A 20,686-nucleotide genomic window follows, 5' to 3' on the forward strand; every position below is an offset into this window, starting at 1 on the left:
TTTGCCTACATAGAAGGCAGAGCATTGACATTGCATCAAATAGACTACTCCCCGTGTGGAGCAGTCAGCATATCGATTAAGTCTGTGTGATTGACCGTTAGGTAGTGAGGTGACCATGCCTTCCCTGATCCAGGGACATCTGGGACAATGTCCACATGCATATGTCCCCGTAATTTGTGGGACTAGAGTGGTGTGTTCCCTATAGTGACTGGTGATCAGCCGATCACGTAGTGATGTTGCTCTTCGGAATACCAATTCAGGAGAGTCCTTGACATATCTGGAGAGGATAGGATCTTCTTCCAGTATATGCCAATTCCTCTCCAAAATTTTTCGTAATTGTACTGAGTTGCTGGAGTATTGCGTAATAAATCTCACTGTCTGAGTATTCTCATGTGTTTTTTTGGGGTATAGCAAGTCAGCTCTGGATTGAGCTTGCGCTCGGTTGAAGGCTTTTCGTAGAGTCTTACGGGAGTATCCTCGCTGTAGGAGTCTATCCCGTAATTTTTTAGACTCTACCAAAAAGTCTGCATCTAATGTACAGTTGCGACGGGTTCGCAGATATTGTGCGTAGGGGATACTATTCTTTAGGGATTCAGGATGTAAACTGGATGCATGCAGTAGCATATTGCCTGCACTTGGCTTCCTATAGAGATTAGTGATGATGTGTCCATCATCTTCTCTTTTGATTTCAACATCAAGAAAGACAATTTGCCTGTCATGTATGTTATGGGTAAATTTGAGGTTGAATTCGTTCACGTTCATGGCAGATAACATAGCGTCTAGTTCGTTGCGTGTACCCGTCCATATAATTAGGAGGTCGTCAATATAACGAAACCAGCACAGTAGGTATTTTAGCCACTGTGCATATTGTTCATTGGCGAAAATGTATCTTTCCCAACTTCCAAGAAATAGATTCGCATACGAGGGGGCGCAACAGGTCCCCATTGCGACCCCTTGAATCTGCAAATAGGTCTTGTCCATGAACGTGAAGAAATTCCTAGTCAAAATAAATCTTAATAAAGATAAAATGAAATCATTGTGAGACCAAGTGGAACGATCTTGCTCATACAAAAAAGACTTGACCGACCGATGAGCCGGTTTGTGTACAAGCGCATTCGGAGCGTCTGCCCCGAACACAGCTATCATGTGGCCGGCTGATTACCGACCCAGCTGTGTTTGGGGTGGAGCGGTTCCTCTTATAGGCGCCATCCCCACTGAGACACTCACTCGGCTACGGGATACCGGACTGCGAGGAGCGTTAGGTAAATACAGCACATGGCTCTATTATGCTGTCCTTCTCATTGGACTCTCTGCTGCTTATCATTCTAACACTATTACTCTTTGAGATACTTGGGCTCTTGTCATCCATTTATGGGTCCTTCTTGCCGTCCTGATTTCTTCACACCCCCATCCCTTTATGTATACTATTGTCACACCCCACGTTTCTTGCGATCATTTCACCCTCACTCTTTGGCTTTATCCACTCACTTTTGGTAATGCGTGCACTTGTTTTAGGATCTTGTGTTTCAATTTTGGTCTATCTATAGCACGTGGTGTCTACAGGCTACTCTCAAGCTACTGAGATGGGTCTATCCTTCTTTTCACTTTTTCTCTATAGCGTTCACGCATTGGCTTGAACCAAACACTTCAATATTGCGTTTTTTCTGTCTCCTTATGGACATAAGGTTTGTTGGTCCTGATATCGACCCAATCTTCCGTTCACCAGTCCTGGCTACTCCAGCAGCCACCCCTTAGCCCTGTCATGAGACACTACAGGGGACATATACAAGTATACTGTATTTGGTAAGTTCTCCTCCTACTATGGAGCTGACATATACAAGCATGTACGCAATTATCCCATTTTGATTATACACTTTTCATTATCCAGAATACAGTTGCCTCACATGTTGTGATTTGGACCCCTATTTGTTGTGGACTGCTCCCATGTCCGCCGGGGGGGTACTAGTCCCAGTCGTGATCCCCTAGGTCTCCAGTTGCTTTTAGAACCGGCTATACAGGTGGGTTATATGTTGGCTGGCGCTTGCCTCTGTTTTGACCTACCGTTATGAGATGTATTATGTGACATGTTTCCCAAATAGATATGCACTGACTTTACTTTCTCTTAATAATTCTAGTAGCATTGTTGATATACATACCCACGTTATTTGCCCCTGAGGAAGCGGTCACCCGCGAAACATGTCGGGCTGGGTTTGGGTTTAGACACCCAGGTCCATCACACCAGACCCACCAGTCTTACCATCTCTGGCATAGGTCTGCAGTGGACAGCGTGATCTACACCCACCCTCCGTGGATATTTGGCTCTTCCAAAGCCTGTATATTGTATGTACTACCCAATTGCTCTGTATGCTGTAATATTATTAGTGTTTTGTCAACACGATAATAGTTACTTTTAAATGTTCTTCTTCTTTATTTTTGGTGTTGTATCAATAAAATTTGTGTATTTTTACATATATGTGGATTCTCTGCTATTTGTCTTGATGACAGTATCCCTTTAAAAGTCCCCCTGGCCCATCCATTTTCCTTTTCTCTATTCCACTTTACTGATTATTTGGGAAAAATCTACCCTTCTGCTGTTCATCACTGAGGGATTAAAAGACAGACTTTAATTTAATGGTAAATTGGATAAAGGAATACTGCAGGCAGGCAGTGTGACAGCGCCATCTGCTGCAGCGTGTCAGTAAGCACAACAAAATTATTTTAAATAAGCAGATTGGAAAATGGAGGTTGTCAGGGACACCAGAGTAAAGCGGTAGCCAAGTGCCCTCTCTCTGAAAAGCCCCAGGCAAGATACAGGACCTATATTTGCTTTTTTAATTGTAATTCTTCTGTAACATGCATTAAGATTAAAAGAGGTTGTAAACCAGAAACATTTTTTTTTCTTTTTGCAACCTGAAAGAGAAACACATAAAGAGCTAGTATGCACCGCACGGGTCTCTGAAGGAACGGCACCAGCGGCCGTTCCTTCAGAGCGCATGCGCCAGTGACGTCACTGGCTGCATGTAAGGTAAATATCTCCTAAACGGTACATGTTTAGGAGATATTTACAGTACCTAAAGGTAAGCCTTATCATAGGCTTACCTATAGGTACAAGTTACAGAGGAGGTTTTACTTCCTCTTTAAGTAGCTATTAGCAATTTTTTTACTCTATTTTTTTTACCCTTTTTTTTCAGAATTTAGATTCAGATTCAGAATACTTTAATAATCCCAAAGCATTATTAGCATTCCTATTGTATTAATATCATCATTACCAGAACTTGATTATTCATGAAGGGATAAAATAAGTTATTTCATTTCAAAAAGGGCTATGCAGTGACTGACTGTGCTAAATTTGGTAGGGATCAGGGAAACCTGTTGCACCACCTTTGGAGATGCCCCAAACTATTAAGGTACTGGCATTGAGTGATCCAAATTTTGAATGCAGTATTCACAGTTGGCTTCCAAAAAGCCTGCTATCTGCATACTGGGATATATTGATGCTGTGAACCTACATTGATCTCCCAATGATGTGCTTAATAGAGAATTATTCTTAGCCCGAAAATGTTTTCTAGAAAATGAGTCTCTCCGCTCCCACCTTTGGATGAGAAATGGCTAATAGGAGATGCATTCTACACTTTCCTTAAAAATACACATACATATAGATTTACACTAGGAAGGATTGACAAATGGGGACCATTTTATCTAATTACTTTTTTTCTGGGGGTTCAATTGCCAAGTGTTTTATTCTGGGGCATAGATCAGACAATAGACTTATGCCCCGAGGGGGCTCTCTCCAGGACAACAAGGTTGTACTGTCAATCTCTCTTGGATAATATCATGATAACTTCTCTTGGATAACTTGGAAGACTTCATGATAGTTTACTACAGAAAGCTCTCACTCAATGTCAGGTTCCATTAGCTCCCCGCCTAGGTCATTCATTTACACATTGTTTATTTGTTGTATATTCGTTTTTTTTTTTTTAAATCCGTATTTTTGTTCTTCACAGTTTGGACAGTAAGGGGAAAAGTTCCATCTGAAAACCTCTGTCATAGTTTGATACTCATGGTGCATGCACCAAGTCATTCATTTTTCCATTGAGATCCACATTTATTTAGCATGAAAATGCCAGCGTAGCATACTGGTCAAAAGGGGCAGCTTTGTAATATAATATGTAGGGGTGACCAAGCACTTGCTTTTCTTTTGAGATTAATCAATGTTTTATATACCAACCAAGGTTCTACACATTCCAGTGGTGAATTTGTGTCTGATCTGTCAAAGGAACAAAATCATCTTCTGGTGCTGAATGATCATGTTATTGTGGCTTAAAGTGGTTCTAAAGCCTTAACATTTTTTACTGTAATGCATTCTGTGCATTAAGGTAAAAAAAATGTGTAGGCACAGGATTTTTAGTCCCCAGTGAAACACGGGCAGTTGGATATCAGTATATATAAAACTCCAAACGATCCACCAGGTTTTCTTTTACATGTTGTTACGCCCATGTCTCTGAAGCTGTATAAACGCTCGTTTTTGATCTTCCATCTTCTCAATGCAGCAACAGCATGTATGCCTGCCTGCTGGAAACAAACGTCCACCTCCTCTTTGAAGCAGTGGTTTGCGAGAATTTCTGAAATCGGGTGAATGGACGATTTGCTACCCTCAGCTAATCATATAGAGGAGTGCTTTAATAAAACATGGTTTCATTGAACTGCATTCTACTGGTCTCCTGATTATAGCCCGCTACTGGGCTCCCAGGCTTGAGATCACCTTCCAGTCCAGCTTCAGTCCCTGCTTTAGTCTTTTGCGGTCTTGCCATCCCCCCTACAATTTTGTTCCCCTCCAGCCCCACCCCCCTTTTTGGCTTACAGTTCAGAGGGAGCACTGGAGCCATGGTTGCTAGATGATTTCCAATCATACTGTTTGGGTAAGCTAGGTAAATGACAGTTTCCATCCTAGGACCATGTGAACCAGTTTGCTCCCAAAGTAAAAATTCTCATTTGCATATAGTACACTGTATGTTTTGTCTTGTGCATTTCTCACCTTGAATGGTCGCCTGTTTCCCACTCTTTTCGCTCTCTTGGAGCGTTTGGTTTTCTGCAATTTCTTTGAAAAATGACGAATTGAGAAAAAAAAAAAAAAAAAGGCATCAGTATCGCCTCGCCACCCTACATTTACCTCACTAAATCCCATGCTGTGCCCATCTTCAGCGCCTGTCTCCTCTCCACACTCTCACAGATTTTGCTGAGCCATTGGTTCCTGCTGCTGTCAAATCCTGTGATGGAAGAGTGGGGGGGTGCTTTCTGTGTCTATGGATGCAGGCAGCTCAGGATCCTGCCTACAGGTGTGCCACAATAGGAATTTGCTTCCTATTGTAGTACACTGAGAAGAGAAGCCAGGAGAACCGGTAGGGGACCAGAGAAGAACAGGTAGGTATACCACATTTGTTATTTAAAAAAAAAAAAAAATCCTTTACAATCACTTTAAAGTCTTAAGTCAAACAAATGGTGATGATTTAGAGAGGATTTTTTTTTCCTTTTTTTAAATCAAGTGGTCAGATAGTTGGGGGTGAGAGAGAGAGGAAGATTAAATCCTTGAGTTGGTCTTTAATTTTACGTAAGTTTTTCAACAAAAAAAACACAACTGCCAAGGTCCCACTGAATGTTCTGCAACAACGATACAAAGAGTGCATTGTGGGAGTTTGTATGCTGGAGGTCCAGATATTTTTAAGGATTGATGTTGCTACACAAAGGAGAAGGAATGTCAGAGGTATTCTGCTACCTGTGGGTAGAAACTTCAGAGGTAGCGAATACGAACAAAAAATCCTATGCGCTACCAAGCCTTCTGTAAAACAAGAATTAAAAATAAAACAATCAATTTTGATCATGTTGTCGCCGAAAACATGTTTTTCAACACCACTTTGTATAGTAAAGCCGTTGTTTACCCTTTTAAAAAAAAAAAAATTCAAAGTTGGCAGCTACAAATACTCTTGGAGGAGAACTTCCGGTGGATTGCCACGGTGAACCGTCTAGAAGAAAAGGGAGGGTAACTGTCAAAACAAGGTACCTGCTCCCCCCCCAAAAAAGTGACAAAGATAGAAGAGGAGAGGGGGAGGGAAGGCATAAAGCAGAACTCTCTCTTTAATGTAATGTTTCACTTTAATGTGTATTGTCCTTTAAAAAAAGTCCAAATGACCATATTTCAGTGTTTCACCCATGCCGATACATAATCCTTTGAAACGATCCATATGCTCACCTTAAACAATTGACCAATATAAACAGGTCACCACATGCTTTCCCTTGCATTTGGGGCATTTTTCATATGACACAATCCCTCTATATGGTTCCAAATGTAGGGCTCCAGGTAACTGATTTTACTTTTTATTCACCAATTTTAGCTCAAAGATAATAAAAGGTCATAATCTTGCATATATCTTAAAATACAATTCCTTTATGAAAAATATAAAAAAAAATACTTACAATGAAAGTGCACTTTAAACTAGTGCACATTGGTAAAGTTGCTTCAAAATCAGGTACATTGCCCCCTCAGGAAAACAAGTATAGGCGTCACCTGTGTGGAAATAATGAATTCCGTCCACTTCCGGTTTTGCATGAGATACCACTAGCTCCATCCCAACATGTCACAAACCATGTGACTTACTCAAGGGCAAAGGAGACAGGATGTCCATGTCCGCATTAAATACTTGCCAAAGAAAAATAAAATGCATAGTTTCTGGTCTCTGATTGCTTCAGATTAGATCCCAGAATATCACACAATTTACCCAGCACTATTATTACATCAGTATTAATCCACAAGGATTTCAATTTGATGAGATGCGATCCTCTAATATAATAATTACAATTAAAACAGCACCCCTGTTTTATAAAACAATTTTTTAATGCTCAAAAAAATTGTATAATTTATTATCCTAGTAACCTGAGATTAGCAATAGGCCAGTATTTATTGCAGACATGGATGTCATTGCTCCTTATCCCTTCAGCAAGTCACGTGGTCTGTGACACAATGCTTCGGGGTGAAGCTAGTGACGTCAATACACAAACCTGGCAGTGGATGGAAGCCATAGAGGTTATGCCAATACTTGGTTTCTTAAGGGGGCAATGTACCTGTATTCGTGGTACCTGTGGTGAGGAGTAAGGTGGGGAAAGAATTTGTTTTTATAGTGAGAATTGTTGAAGCAGTCAGGTCAGGAGTCTCTACTATTTGGAAACTTCACTGCTTGAATATTTTAGCTCCAAGTGGTTGAAAGGCTGCTCCAAAACAGAGTCTGGGGGGAGCCACTAAAAGTAAACCGGTTTTAAATATTATTTGATAGGAGACCTTCTCTGCTCATTTGCAAACTAATCCCCTGAATATCTAAGGTTATACAACTAATAAAAAAATCCCCAAACTGGCAAGCAGTTAGAGTTGATTAGAGCTCTCATTGGCAATGTTCAGTTTATATACATGTCTAGTATTGTAACAATTTATGATCGCTATAGTAAGCATTCACCCAACCTTATTGCCCTGGTTATAAAATTTATAGACTACAAATATTGGAACCTACAGTGTTACTATCATGTTTATTTTCTAAAGAACCGATGTCCTGAGTTTCAGCTTTTCTCATATTTTTAAAACAGACACTGTATGAGAAAGGATTACCACTTTATGTCCCTCCCAGACTGAGCCCTCAGACATCACCCCGGGAACAATAATTTCAAAATAATTTTTGTATAGCATCTTTAAAAGTGGTACTTGCAGTCATGTCATTTAGAATGCTGTAATTTAGGCGCCAAGACCTGTCTATACGGACTGAGTCGGTTAAATATATTTAAACCATTACTGGGGAATGATCTGAAATCATGATTTATTCTATAGAAGACCTGTTCAATGTATCTACAGTAAACAGAAATCGGTCAATATACAGGGGATCAATTCTAAAGTGGGTCGTACAGCCCTTTGAATAAAAATTGTAATCTTGCATGCATGTGTTGATCGCCAGCAATCAAACAGATGTAAGTCCGTTTTATGAAAAATGTATAAAAGGAAGTATCTTTGTTTATTTATATAATCTACAGTTCCCAGTAAGACAAAGTAAATGTAGTACTTTGTCCCATCTTTCTAGGTGCCCCGTAATGCGAACTGCGATGTTGGACAGAGCATCCCCTTGAGCTGAGGAGTGTCAGCCTCCCCTCCCTCTGTATTGCTCATGCCAGTGATTGCTTCGAGCAAGTGCTGGGAACCAGAGACAGGCACACAGTTTAGCACAACAGCCGTCTCCTTGCTTAGCCTTGGTGTCAGGCGGCCATGAGGTGAGGAGGGGGGGGGGCAATGTCCAACATCCCAGCTAGTGTTTCTGATTGAACAGACAAGGACTCACTGCTCAAGGTGGTGTAAATGCCTGATGACACACACAGGTGCATGTCCCGGCTCGCCTCCGTGAAAACTTGATATAAGAAAAGGAATTGGCAGCACTCCAGGTTGAGTCAAAATCCAGATTTATTGACTGGACATCCAAATATGACAATCGTGACAAGGTAGACGCGTTTCACACACTGACTGTGTGCTTAATCATTACAAAGAAAAATGGATATAACATCTCAATTTATACGCACACAAAAATCCAATCATCAATTAAAAAACAGGTGATACAAATAAGGGGTAAACCATTTTCCTAATTACAGAGGACACTGATAGACCCATAAAACATCTCAGTGGAAAATCAAATGTGAATGCTGTGACACAATTGTGTATGAAAAAATATATAAATGCAAAAAATCTGATAAAATCTAAATATGTGTAAACTATATGTGAAAATTAAATGTATTGTGATTAAAGATATGGATAAAATTACCATTGTTTAATAATACGTGTCAATTATAAAATGAGAATAAAAGCGCAAAAAAATGCACAAAAAATATACAAAAATACAAGGAATAGTGAATATATATATTGATATCTGTACAATCCGATTATGTGAATATAAAACTATGAAATAGTTTGTTATTAAATTTTCAATTTTAAAAATGTTTTTTGTCAAATATATAAATCTATTCGTGCATATTAGTTGTATGGGTCAGAAGAAAATCGATCGTATAACATACACAGACCAAACGATATATGTACAATAAAAACAATTTCAAACAATATGGTTTTTAGAACAAAATAAACACATATGATCCTGTGTATATATATGCATCAACCGGTCACCCATAAAAACAATTACAATCATATCGGGGTGACCGGAGAGAGATATATAGTTCGAGGAGATCAAGGCTACATACATCAGATTATAACATTAGATACTGAACAAGATAGAGGATCCATACATGGTAAGATCTAATTGTAGAGAATCCATAATTGGAAGGATATATGGAGGGATAGGGGATCCATACATGGTAAGATCTAATTGTAGAGAATCCATAATTGGAAGGATATATGGAGGGATAAGGGATCCATACATGGTAAGATCTAATTGTAAAGAATCCATAATTGGAAGGATAAGGGATCCACACATGGTAAGATCTAATTGTAGAGAATCCATAATTGGAAGGATATATGGAGGGATATAGGCCTGGAAGATGAACAACTACACAGAGTATATTTAATATTATGCAGGATGATGGCCAAACATTTAAGCTCATTATATAAATATAAAGTATATGTAATATAATATAAACTCTGCAGTGTTGGCCATATCATGCTATAACTCTTAGGGACGGACGTCGAGATCTAGTCAGAGTTCAAAGGATCCGAGGGACAAAGCTAAATACACCAGACTACAACACTAGATATCGTGCAAGAGAGGGGGTCCATACATGGTAAGATCCAACTGCGCAGAATCCGCACATAAAAAGGACATAAATATGGGAGATAATTAACTATGCAAAGTATCGTTAATATTATGTAGGATGATGGCCCAACCTCTAAGCTCATAATATAAATAAAATGTAAAGTGAAAGTAATATAATATGAACTCTTTAGTGTTGGCCACGTCATGCTATGAACTCCCAGGAATGGATATCGAGATCCAGCCAGAATTCAAAGGATCTGAGGAACAAAGGATCAGTTAATCAAAAGATCCAGAGATCCTGGCCCCCAATTGTGAAAAAACATGCGGCTATGTATATGGGCAATTCCTGTTGTAATTGAATGTGGAAATGCAACAAGTTTGGAGGCAATTATGTATCTGGATTTGTTACCCGATGTCAACATCCAATCCCAAGCAATGTGTGAAATAAATCATATAGTATACAGTATATTTATTGTTATATCATATCAACACTATTAGCAGATTGACATGGGAACTGTAACAACACTGGAGATAAATTCTCCAATGTGTTGCATTGGACGGACACTGGATATGGAGGATTCCAATCATAAATGGTTTAAATCCATTTTATGTGAAGGAGAAAAATACCCTCAATATTTGTGAATATCCGTATGAACCACCATTTTCTATATAACATACAGAACACACATACGTAGTCTGCGAATAGGGCCAGAAATTGTATATAATATCATAAAGATATAGGTTTGCACACGACCTAATGGATGTATTATCTACAAATAAGGAAATTATGGTTTGGCCCGACCCATTGTGCCGTATGTGTGCAGATCCAAATAAATCATGTCAATGATCGCCGACATCTCCCGATGTATGAACAAAAGAGATTATAATGGTGAATCACCAGTTTATTGTACATAGAGATAAAAAACACTGACTTCCTAGATATAGGTCGCTATGGATCATTATCTTTTGGATATGCACACATGTAGCTGATGTTTGGAGATGTAAGAAGGCACCTATTCATAAAAATGGGTTACATCCCATTCAAAGTTCATGCCTTGTGGCAACCTAGTTCGCAAGTGGAAGATCCAAAAGACCTCTTTCTTGCATAGAAGCCGAAATATGTCACCCCCCCCCCCCCCCCCCGTGGTGGTGTTTTAATTTTTTCAATAACTTGTATGTTCATAGCTGTGGTGTCTCCATTGTGGCACAAGTTAAAGTGTTTGGCTACATTAGTTTTTGATTTTTTATTGACGCTATATAGGTGTTCATTGAAGCGATCTCGTAGTCGCCTAATCGTTCTACCCACATATTGTACATGGCAGATTTTACATGTTAACAAATATATGATATAGTTGGTGTTACAGTTAAAGAATTCACTTATATTATATCTTTTGCCTGTACATGTGGAGACAAATTGGTCTCCCCTGAGTATGTGGCTACAACATGGGCATTCAGTACTGCCACATCTATAGTTCCCTTTAAAATGTAGCCAAGTAGGGGTTTTTAGAGTATTTCTACGAAAAAAACTAGGGGAGAGTGAGAGTGATTGGCCAAGGGTAGGGGCACGTCTTGGGACTACATTAATGCCTCCCTTAAGTAATTTTGCACATGTTTCATCGGTACCTAACATAGGGAGGTGTCGATTAATAATGTCCCGAATTTCTCTAAATTCAGAACTGTATGGGGTAGAAAAGGTAAGTTTGGTTTGGTGCATGCTCCTGCTGTGTGATCTTTTTAACCCTATAAGATCTGATCTTTTTTTGTTTTTAGCTATATTCCAAGCCCTATTGATCATCCACTTTGGGTAGCCTCTGTCTAAAAACCTATGAAAAAGGGAGGAAGCTTCTCTGTCAAAGTCGCATCATTTTTACATATCCGTCTAACACGTAATGCGAACTGCGATGTTGGACAGAGCATCCCCTTGAGCTGAGGAGTGTCAGCCTCCCCTCCCTCTGTATTGCTCATGCCAGTGATTGCTTCGAGCAAGTGCTGGGAACCAGAGACAGGCACTCAGTTTAGCAAAACAGCCGTCTCCTTGCTTAGCCTTGGTGTCAGGCGGCCATGAGGTGAGAGGGGGGGGGGGGGGGGCAATGTCCAACATCCCAGCTAGTGTTTCTGATTACCTATGAAAATGGGGAAAAACTACTACATCTACTTTGTCCTATAGAGACCTGAATGCTATAAAAAAGTGATACTTTTTTAAAAGCTGCAAAGAAAAGTGGGAGTTTTCCCATGGCAGTGTCAAGATCTGGGTCTGGGCTGATGATCATAACATATTTTTTCAAAGGATGAAGGATGAGGAACTCTTTCAATCTTGTAGTATGTCTAAAATTTGGTCTAGGAAAGAGATTTGTTCGGTGTTTGGGGAGATGTTTGCAAAGGTGAATTTATGGTCGTGAATCTGACCTTAACAAACAGAAATTAGCTCTGGGGATCAAGGGAGCTGCTCATCTAGCAGAAAGGAACAACTTTTTATATGGGCATAGTTATTACTATGGCCTTAGCCATGGGTAAATTACTTAGAAGCATCAAGACCTGAAAGTTTAGGGGTATTCTCATACCATTATCTGTTCCTTGGGGAGCAGGGTTCTTTCACAATATAGGATAAGATCTTAAATGAGCTTTTAGGTTAGCTTTTAAAAACAGCACATAAAAGTATAAAATCAAAACAAAGAGGATGCCGCCCCGCTGCGTGATATCGCATTCCCGCGCATGCGCAGGGAAGGGGCGGCTTCGAGCCTGGACCTCTCAGGGAGCCCCTCCTGGAACTTAGAATACTCTCGTAACAGGCCACTCCACCCCAGCTGGCTGATCACAGGTGTTACACATGAATCCAATCCATAAGGCTTTATAAAGTACGTTTTTTCTGACGCTCAGTCTCAACCTACCTTTGGTGACGGCGGTCATCAGCTTTATCCACCGTTCATGCGGCCAAGGTAAGATTGCTGGGCCACTATGATACACCTGTGAACCTATTTACAGCACTCATTTGTGAGATAGGCAACAGACTCCCTTACAAAATACGTTCCTCTTTGATAGTATTTGGCTCTCTTATGAGTGTATAGATTTCCTCCTTACCCATATTGAGCTCTATTTGCTGTTAGCTTTCTCCTTCTTAGCTACTTATGAGGTTTGTATAATCTTCCCTAGAACACAGCTAGTTGTGGTAACTATGTAAGACTAATTGGTTACATACATTCATTTTCTTTTCATTCTTTTTTACTCCTATTCCCAATACTTATCTAGCGGTCTGAGAAACGAAATGCCCCCTTGCTGACTTGGAGTGTTTTTTGCATTAGGACTTTTGTGTTCCATCAACCAAAATCCGAGCTCCTCCATTTTTTGACTCCAGTCGCATGCAGACTTTGGACTGTGGATCTTAACTGCTGACCCGCCCTAAACATTTGAGAATAATCCCTCTGTATTGAGGATCTCCACCATACCTCTTTAAGCCCTGCAGGCAGGTTTTGGATAAAGCCATTGTTTTTATATCCAGCAAATAGGGAATCTAACACAACCACGGATGATGTGAGTTTTCCGTCTTGCCATGATACTGTTTATACCATGTTGCATTGTAAAATATATGTACTAATGTGATTTTGTATCACTCTGATGTAGAATCAGATCTGCAACATTCAGTCATTTACCCCTGAAGAAGAAGCACACCCCAGCTTCGAAACACGTTGGGTACTCCCCGTATCTGTGCTGTGTTTTTTATGCTAGAACTGTTTGCTTATTCATCCAGTGTGTTTTTGTCTAATAATTTTCTGTGTTAAATAAAGTATATATTTTTTACTACTTTTTGATTTGGTGTGTGCCTGCAAAGTCCCAACCCCTTAGGGGATACCCTCTCTTCCTGCATCTGCATTCGGGATGGCGCACGTTTTGGGGCCTTGTTGAGGACTAACCCTCTGTCCAACAAGAGTTAAAAAAGGATCCGCATTGCAATACAAACTTATGGCTAAAAAGAAAACATTAAAAGACAAAAGAACAGTTCAATACAAGCAACAGTTTAGCTGCTCTTGGTTATGGGAACCCACATTAACATACATGGCACTGACCGTCCAATACTCCATGGCCCAGAATTGATTGGGAACATGTGTATAAACATCATGAGTTGGTTATCCCGGTCTTCCTGCCATAACAGAATTATAAAACGCAGAGCGCATCTGTCCATGCAGATAGAAAAGTGAGCAAGGTGTGGATATATATTGACAGGTACGACGGATAAACCGCAAGACCGGACAAAAACCACCAAAATACATGAAAAACATGGGCAGGTATTCCTTGAGTGCCATGAACATGCACATGAGGCTGTGTCACTAAATATCTCAATGTATTGACTGAGGTTAAAACAGGTAACAATCAATTAACCAAGTAGGTTCAGGCACCCGTGCTTATCAGCAAAACTTGCCACGGTATGAGCCCACAAAACAGCTATATGGACAGAACAATAAAAGGGTATCGAAGGGGCTCCTATCAGACTTTTGGGAGATTAGCGGCTCTCTGTTCAGCATGTAAAGTGCACTGGAAATGTTATGGGAAAAGCACAGCCATGCAATGCACATACCCATAGATTTTCAGAAATTCAGAAGGCAGGAACTGGTGATTCATGCAGTCCGCCAGCGTTTTCAAGCAGAATGTTGGAGAGCTGCAGGGCCTTGATGCAGTCTTCTATATCTACTCTGGCTGGTCCCTTAAGGTTCTTACCAGTGAAGAATTGTGATCTCTTCCACCACTCTCCAGTCAGGGATGCTTAACGCAGGAAAATACAATAGTTTGATAAAAATTGGGTAAGTCTAGTTTGTCTCAGAGTAATTGTTTTGTTTTCCGATCGAGCAATCGGGCAGAAAGGATGACCCCAGCGAGAGAGATAATTCCTTTGCCAAGCTGCTCAAGTAGCTGGCAAAGAGAATGCTGCATCATTAAAGTGCACTTGGAGAGGTTAGGAAAAACATTTAATCATGCACCATCAAAATAAAAAAAAAAAAATAAAAAAACACTGTTCGGTGGCAATTTTGGCCATAATGAATTATTTTCGGTCTATCTGTGTAGTTTCCAAACCACATATTTTGGTTTATCTTGGTCTTGCATCGTCAGGCATAATGCTCTGTGTGCTTTGTTGACTTAAATTGTAATTGGCATGATCCCTCTGTAGTACCTAACCGGATAGACTTATATTGTGGGGATCAGATACATAGCTCCCAACGTTCTCTGATCTCGAGGGATTGTCCCTAATTTGGAACAATGTCCCTTTCCCTGTCCTCTTTCCTACTCATTTGTCCCTCATTTTAGTCTGATCTATATAGTTTTATATAGAATGCATTCTCTTTCAAAAAGTGTTTCCCAGTGCTAAACCTTTCATCCAGTTTCTAAATTGCTGCATTTCCAAAATTCAAAGGCCAGTATAAAGGAATAGTAGTGGTAAAAAAAAAAAAAAAGCACTTGTGGGTTTAACAACTGGGCGTGGCAGGGTGTGTGTCCTACGCCTACATACTTTTGCTAATAGGTGTCCCTCGTTCACATCTCAAAAAATTGGGAGAAATTTTATAGATGTACCCCTACGCTCTGCAAACCAAATCCTTCTACAACCTAATATGATAAGATGACAGTATTAGGTGCAAGCACAATCTGACCACCCGTAAATATATTATGGCTGCATGGGAGAAGTAAATGTCATGAGGGAGAAGGTGGACATCTACCGGTTCCAGCCAAATTATATTGTCAAACTAGCCTTCCTCCTGAGATCACTTGGTCAAGGCGTATCTGCTGCCTTATACGTGCAAGATTGTTGCTATCCCCACAAAAAAAAAGAAAAGAACACACTTATATAGACACATCATATATATATTATATGTACATAATGCAAATTGATTACCTTTGTTACTTACTGCCAACCAGTACTATTAAAAGTAACCACGTACCTAACTTGGGGCACAGCACTCCTTCGCTCACAGCTCTGTAATTTTGATTTCAGTTCATTCATCTCTGCATCTTTAAACTGCAATTCTGACTGCAATGACTGAACCTGCAACAAAAGGACACACCGTTATGTTTAAAAAACACCAATTTTACCAATTTGTGGTAAAATATAGCTGCTAATCAATAAAGACCTGTCTTAATTTCTTAAGGCGCAGCTTCACATAAAAAGGGAAAAATCTGCTTTTCCTCCTCCGCCATATTTGTTTTAATCTTTCTGGGAAACGTCACAGGTTCCAGAAGGCTGCAGGACTTTTCACAAAGTGAAGCGCGGCTCACACGTGCAAAGTGGGCAACCGGCTTTGAAGCCGCAAGCAGTCACACCCAGCTGTCCGCAGTTAAGATGCCGGCGCCAGGGTCCCAAAGACCAGTGAAGAGTCGTTTGGGTTAGGACGGCGCTGGATCCTTGGACAGGCAAGTGTATTTGTTTGAAATCATACTAATATCCAAGTGGAGAGGAGGTTGACCTATGGTCTGATTCACCTAAGGAAAAAGGATCACAGGCTTTTTTGGGTCTGTGTGACCCACTTGTTTCTGGTAAGAGGCAACGATTACCATCTTTATTCACTGGAGCACCTGATATCTAATCAATACCACCCACCATCTTGCATGAACTGTTTTGGATCACGGTCCACTATTTGAGCACCTTAAAAAGCACTTTTTTAAACAAGAATATAATTATAATAATATTATTTGTCAAAAATGAATTTATTCATTCACTAATGTTCGTTATCTGAATCTTTATAAATAAGTTATTACTAAGCACTTTATTTGCAATCAACTGCACTCCCTAGCACTTTATATATCTAATTTTGCCTTGCACAAGTACACTTTTGTGTCACTAGCACTCTACAATTTTTAGTGATTGTGTATATAATTATTGGTTGTATATTTTAAACATATATATATATATATATTAGAGCTGCACGATTCTGGCAAAAATGAGAATCACGATTTTTTTGCTTGGAATAAAGATCACGATTCACTCACGATTTTTTTTAGATATTTGAATAATATATATTTTCATTATATTATTATATTATTTATTGTATTTATATATATATATATATATATATATATATATATATATATATATATATATATATTTAATACAATAAATAATATAATGAAAATAATAATTTCATTAATTATTATTATATTGATAATTCACAAGTCAAACTGCTGAAAAGGTAGTGTTATGTGCAGAAAATGTAATCCCTAAAAAAAAAAAAAAAAAAATAAATGTATATTATAATTAAATATATATATATATATATATATATATATATATATATATTATATATATCATTCATTACAATATACATTTAATTATTTATTTTTTAGGGTTTTCCCCTCTCTCCTCCCCTCCTCTGTCCTTGATTACCTCATGTGATGGAAAGCTCATCATGCCATGTGAGCTAGAGGCCGGGATGGAGTGCAGCGTCCATGGGGTCTCAGTTCCTGTATTGGCGGCGGTGTTCCGTGAGCGGCGGTGTTGTAAAATTTTCTCGGACACGTGAAAAAAAATAAAAATAAAAAAATCGGACCTCGTCACTTCCGAGGACAGAGCATCACAAAACAGCTGATGGGAGTCGTCCGTGCGCATGCGGAATCGTCCATGCGCATGCGCAGAAGACATTTTTCGAGGTTTGGCAAAATTATAACAGAGAGCGGACGAGGAGGCGGGGCTGAGGTGGGACGGAAGACACCGCGTCATCTGCAGAGCTGAATAGAGGAGGCGTGACGGGTGTGCGCCGTGTAATAAATGCAGGGCTTACCCCACCCCCAGAATCGCCAATATTCGGGATGGAGATCGCATAGGGGGGTGGATTGAGATCGCGACTCTAGAACGATTAATCGTGCAGCTCTAATATATATATATATATATATATATATATATATATATATATATATATATATATATATATATATATATTTATATATTTTTTTTTTTATTTTTTTTTATCACACCAGATATAAAAGCTAGTATTTTATATATGTATTCACAATATATTGTCACTGTTGCACAACATAAACTGCACTTCATCATTGGAATCAAGACTAACATTCAGGGATACCAGCACCATTTTACCATTTTTTATCCAAGTGTATTTGTTTGTTTATTAAAAGTTAGCTACTACGGTATTTGTAGTGTCTGACTTTTTATTTTGCCACATTTGACTGAAGCTCCTCTTTAAACACCAACCACCAACATGCATATTAAGTAAACCTTATGTAGACAATTTATATAGAAATTAGAACTTTCAAACAAAACTCATCAAAACAATTACATTTCTTTTTGGTTCATTGACAGACACAGCTCCTTAACCATTGGGTTATATTGCCCCTACAGGAGTAGGACACTAGGCAGAAAAAAAGTCTGGCTATGCCTTTGGGCAGTCTCAGGGTGTATACTCCATCTCTCTGCTATAGGTACTCAGTTTTTTTCTGCCTAGTCAGGAGTAAGGACCTAGTTCCTTGCTGGGATCTCTGGTCCTGGCATTTTTTTCTTTTTAAAAATATTTTTTTTCTCCTGCTGGCTTTTTTCCTGTGCAAGACCTGTTACTTCAAAGGGTGATTGTCCCGGTTCAGACATCAGAACTTTTTCAAGGGTTTTACTCAAACCCATTTACAGTTACCAGGAAGGAAGGTAAGGTGCGTCCAATTCTGAACCTCAAGGCACAGAACTGCTTTGTATGGATGCAGAAGTTCAGAATGGAGTCCATTTGTACGGTGTTGGCATCCCTGCATCAAGGACGCTTACTTTCACATTCCAATATGTGCTGGTTACCAGTGCTTCCTCCGCTTTGTTTTGGGAGAGGAGCATTATTAGTTTGTGGTGTTACCCTTTGGTCTCGCCTTGGCTCCTCGGGTCTTCCCTAGCCCCGGTGCTAGCATTGTTACGCCAATGGGAGATCGGGGCTCTGGGCTACTTGGACGACCTCCTTCTGCGAGCTGAGTCTCACACTGCTCTGGTGGAAAACCTGGAGATCACCATACAAACTCTGAGGGAATATGGCTGGATTCTGAATATTCAGAAGTCTGCTCTGGTTCTGTCCACAAAGCTGGACTATCTGGGTCGGACTCTGGAATCAGCCTTAGCCAGAGTGCTTCTTCCCCTGGACAAACTCCAGAAACTGCAGGCCGCAATTCGTCTCCTGCTGTCCAGCAGTTGGTCATTCCTCCGGACTTGCATGCGGGTGCTAGGCCTGATGGTGTCTACCTTCGAGATGGTCCCATTGGCACAGTTCCATATGAGGTCCCTGCAAAGGGAGATTCTGGCCAAATGGGACAAGAATCCGCAGTCTCTGGACAATCAGATCCAGCTGAGCCGGGGAACTAAATAGTCTCTGATATGGTGGCTTCATTCTCTGGCGCTTCGGCTGGGCAAATCCTTCCTCCTTGTATTGGACAGTGGTTACCACGGATGCCAGCCTGTCTGACTGGGGAGGCGTCCTCGGCAAAAATTCTGCTCAGGGGGTCTGGACACAGGAGGTGTCCAGACTAGTGATCGACCAATACCGTTTTTTTAATGCCGATACCGATATTTTGGTCATCGGATATTGGTATCGGTCGATATTTTCGGACATGTAAAAACATTTTTTTTTTTTCTAAAGGCACTCTTGTGGAGGGATCTGGGGGTCTAAAAGACCCCAAACCCCTCCTTGGCACCGAAAAGCATTCAAAACGCCACGTTTGGCTGTTTTGAATGCTGCCAGTTTTTTTAATTTGGCGCCGAGTACCCAGAAGTGATGTCATGACATCACTTCTGGGTTTTTTACATGGAGACGCAGTACACCGGGTCTTCTCTTTGGCAGCAGCGGCGGTAGGATGCCCAGGTCTCCCGGTGGGACGGGAGACCCGGGCGAGCCATGGAACGTGCTGGGGGGGGGGGAACACATCCCCTCCCGCTCCTTGTAATGACAGCCGAGCGGCTTCTCAGCCGCATCGGTTGTCATTACAAGTAAGCCGACCGTCGGCTATGGACATCGGTACCGGGGTGATGCCTCTAGCTGCAGGCATCACCCCGGTACAAGCACTTTTCCTAAATATCGGCAATATCGGGAAATCCAAAAATTCCGATATACTGGGGAAAGTGCATATCGGCCCACATATATATCCGTGTTGCCGATAATCAGTCGATCCCTAGTCCAGACTACTGATCAATGTTCTGGATCTCCAAGCAATCAGACTATGCCTAGAACATTGGACAGATCGTCTTCAGGGATGTCCAGAGCGCATTCAATCGGACAATGCCACGGCCATGGCTTATGTCAATCACCAGGGGGGGGGGAACCAGAAGTTTCCTGGTGGCTCTGGAGGTAGCTGGCATTCTAAGGTGGGCAGAACGTTTAGTTCCAGTCCTCTCCGCCGTACACATTCCCGGGGTGGAAAACTGGCAGGCGGATTACCTCAGTCGGCAGGTGTTGGACCAGGACCAGGGGGAGTGGCCCCTTCATCCGGAGGGGTTTCATCAGTTGTGTCTCTAGTGGGACATCCCCGAGGTGGATCTGTGGCATCTCAGCTCAACAGAAAGGTGCAGAGGTTTGTGGCTCAGTCATGGGATTCTCTGGGAGATGCCACAGATGCGCTAGTGGGCCCGTGGGGTCAGTATCATCTGATTTATGCCTTCCCTCCTCTCAAGCTTCTGCCAAGACTTCTACGCAGGATTGAGGCAGAAGGGACTCCCTTCATCTTAGTGGCCCTGGACTGGCCTCGCCAGGATTGGTACACCGATGTGGTGCGGCTGGTCGCTGATGTTCCTTGGAAGCTTCCTCTCAGGGAGAATCTGCTGTCCCAAGGGTCAATCTTTCATCCTGCTTAACAGTCGCAGACTTTGACGGCTTGGCTGTTGAATGCCAGGTGCAGAAGGATAGAGGTTTGTCTGAGTCAGTGATTCTAACGCTGCTAAAAGCTAGGAAATC

General features: G+C 40.8%; 1 protein-coding gene across 1 annotated transcript in view; it reads right to left on the bottom strand.

Annotated features, from left to right (window-relative positions):
• ATRIP (ATR interacting protein) overlaps positions 1-20,686 on the bottom strand; it is a 260,422-nt gene that overhangs the window by 173,619 nt on the left and 66,117 nt on the right. Inside the window, exon 4 of the mRNA XM_082265110.1 lies at positions 15,707-15,810. Coding sequence (XP_082121236.1) covers positions 15,707-15,810 — 104 coding nt within the window. The remainder of the gene's footprint in view (positions 1-15,706; positions 15,811-20,686) is intronic.

This window comes from Pelophylax lessonae (assembly GCF_965119305.1).
Source record: "Pelophylax lessonae genome assembly, chromosome: 8".
NCBI classification, from domain to species: domain Eukaryota; kingdom Metazoa; phylum Chordata; class Amphibia; order Anura; family Ranidae; genus Pelophylax; species Pelophylax lessonae.